The sequence below is a fragment of the Morus notabilis genome, unplaced genomic scaffold, assembly GCF_000414095.1.
Source record: "Morus notabilis unplaced genomic scaffold, ASM41409v2 C11239009, whole genome shotgun sequence".
NCBI lineage: Eukaryota > Viridiplantae > Streptophyta > Magnoliopsida > Rosales > Moraceae > Morus > Morus notabilis.
Window position 1 is genome coordinate 1 of NW_010383300.1, and position 557 is coordinate 557.

Genomic DNA, 557 nt, shown 5'->3' on the forward strand with positions numbered 1-557 from the left:
GAATTCATATATGTGGACACCTGTTGTTCACGTTCATTAAGTATTCTCTCTTCCACCAGGCGTTGCTGAAAAGCAGCTTCAATCAAGGGAGCAGACTCTTCTCTTTTTGCTCTTTCCAAATAATCCATTGTTTTAGCGAGTTTTTGCAGTTTCTTTTCCATTTCCTGTCTCTCCCTAACCTGTTCCTGCAGGGCCAACTCTAATAAATCTTTCTTTCCCATATTCTCCTGTAAGAGTAAGAGTGACCATTGTCAGGATTGACCCTTGGTGAAAAAACAAGGAACATAATAACAGGATACCAATTTTCAACTCACTAGATCAGTTCTATTCTTAAGCTTTATGTGCTGTATCCGAAGCTGAGCCGCTTCTTCCTTCTCCCGCTCCTTTATTTCATTCAAAACCCGTTCTCTGTTCCGCATCTCAACTTCAGATAAAAGCCTCTGCCTCTCTGCCTCCTCAGCTAACTTCTGCTCTCTCATCCTCTTGACTTCTTCTTCACGTTCCTTTGTGAGAAAACCGATCAATCGATAACATATCATTTATTTTGAAAAAAAAAA

General features: G+C 40.2%; 1 protein-coding gene across 1 annotated transcript; it reads right to left on the reverse strand.

The window, feature by feature from the left end:
• Positions 1–20: 20 nt before the first annotated feature.
• Positions 21–539, reverse strand: LOC112094792 (eukaryotic translation initiation factor 3 subunit A-like; the record flags this gene model as incomplete). Its single annotated transcript, XM_024176485.1, has 2 exons — positions 315–539; positions 21–227 (listed from the first exon to the last, which is right to left on the reverse strand). Coding segments are annotated over exons 1-2 (432 nt in total), but the record flags the coding sequence as incomplete, so codon positions are not given.
• Between the last annotated feature and the right edge of the window lie 18 nt (positions 540–557).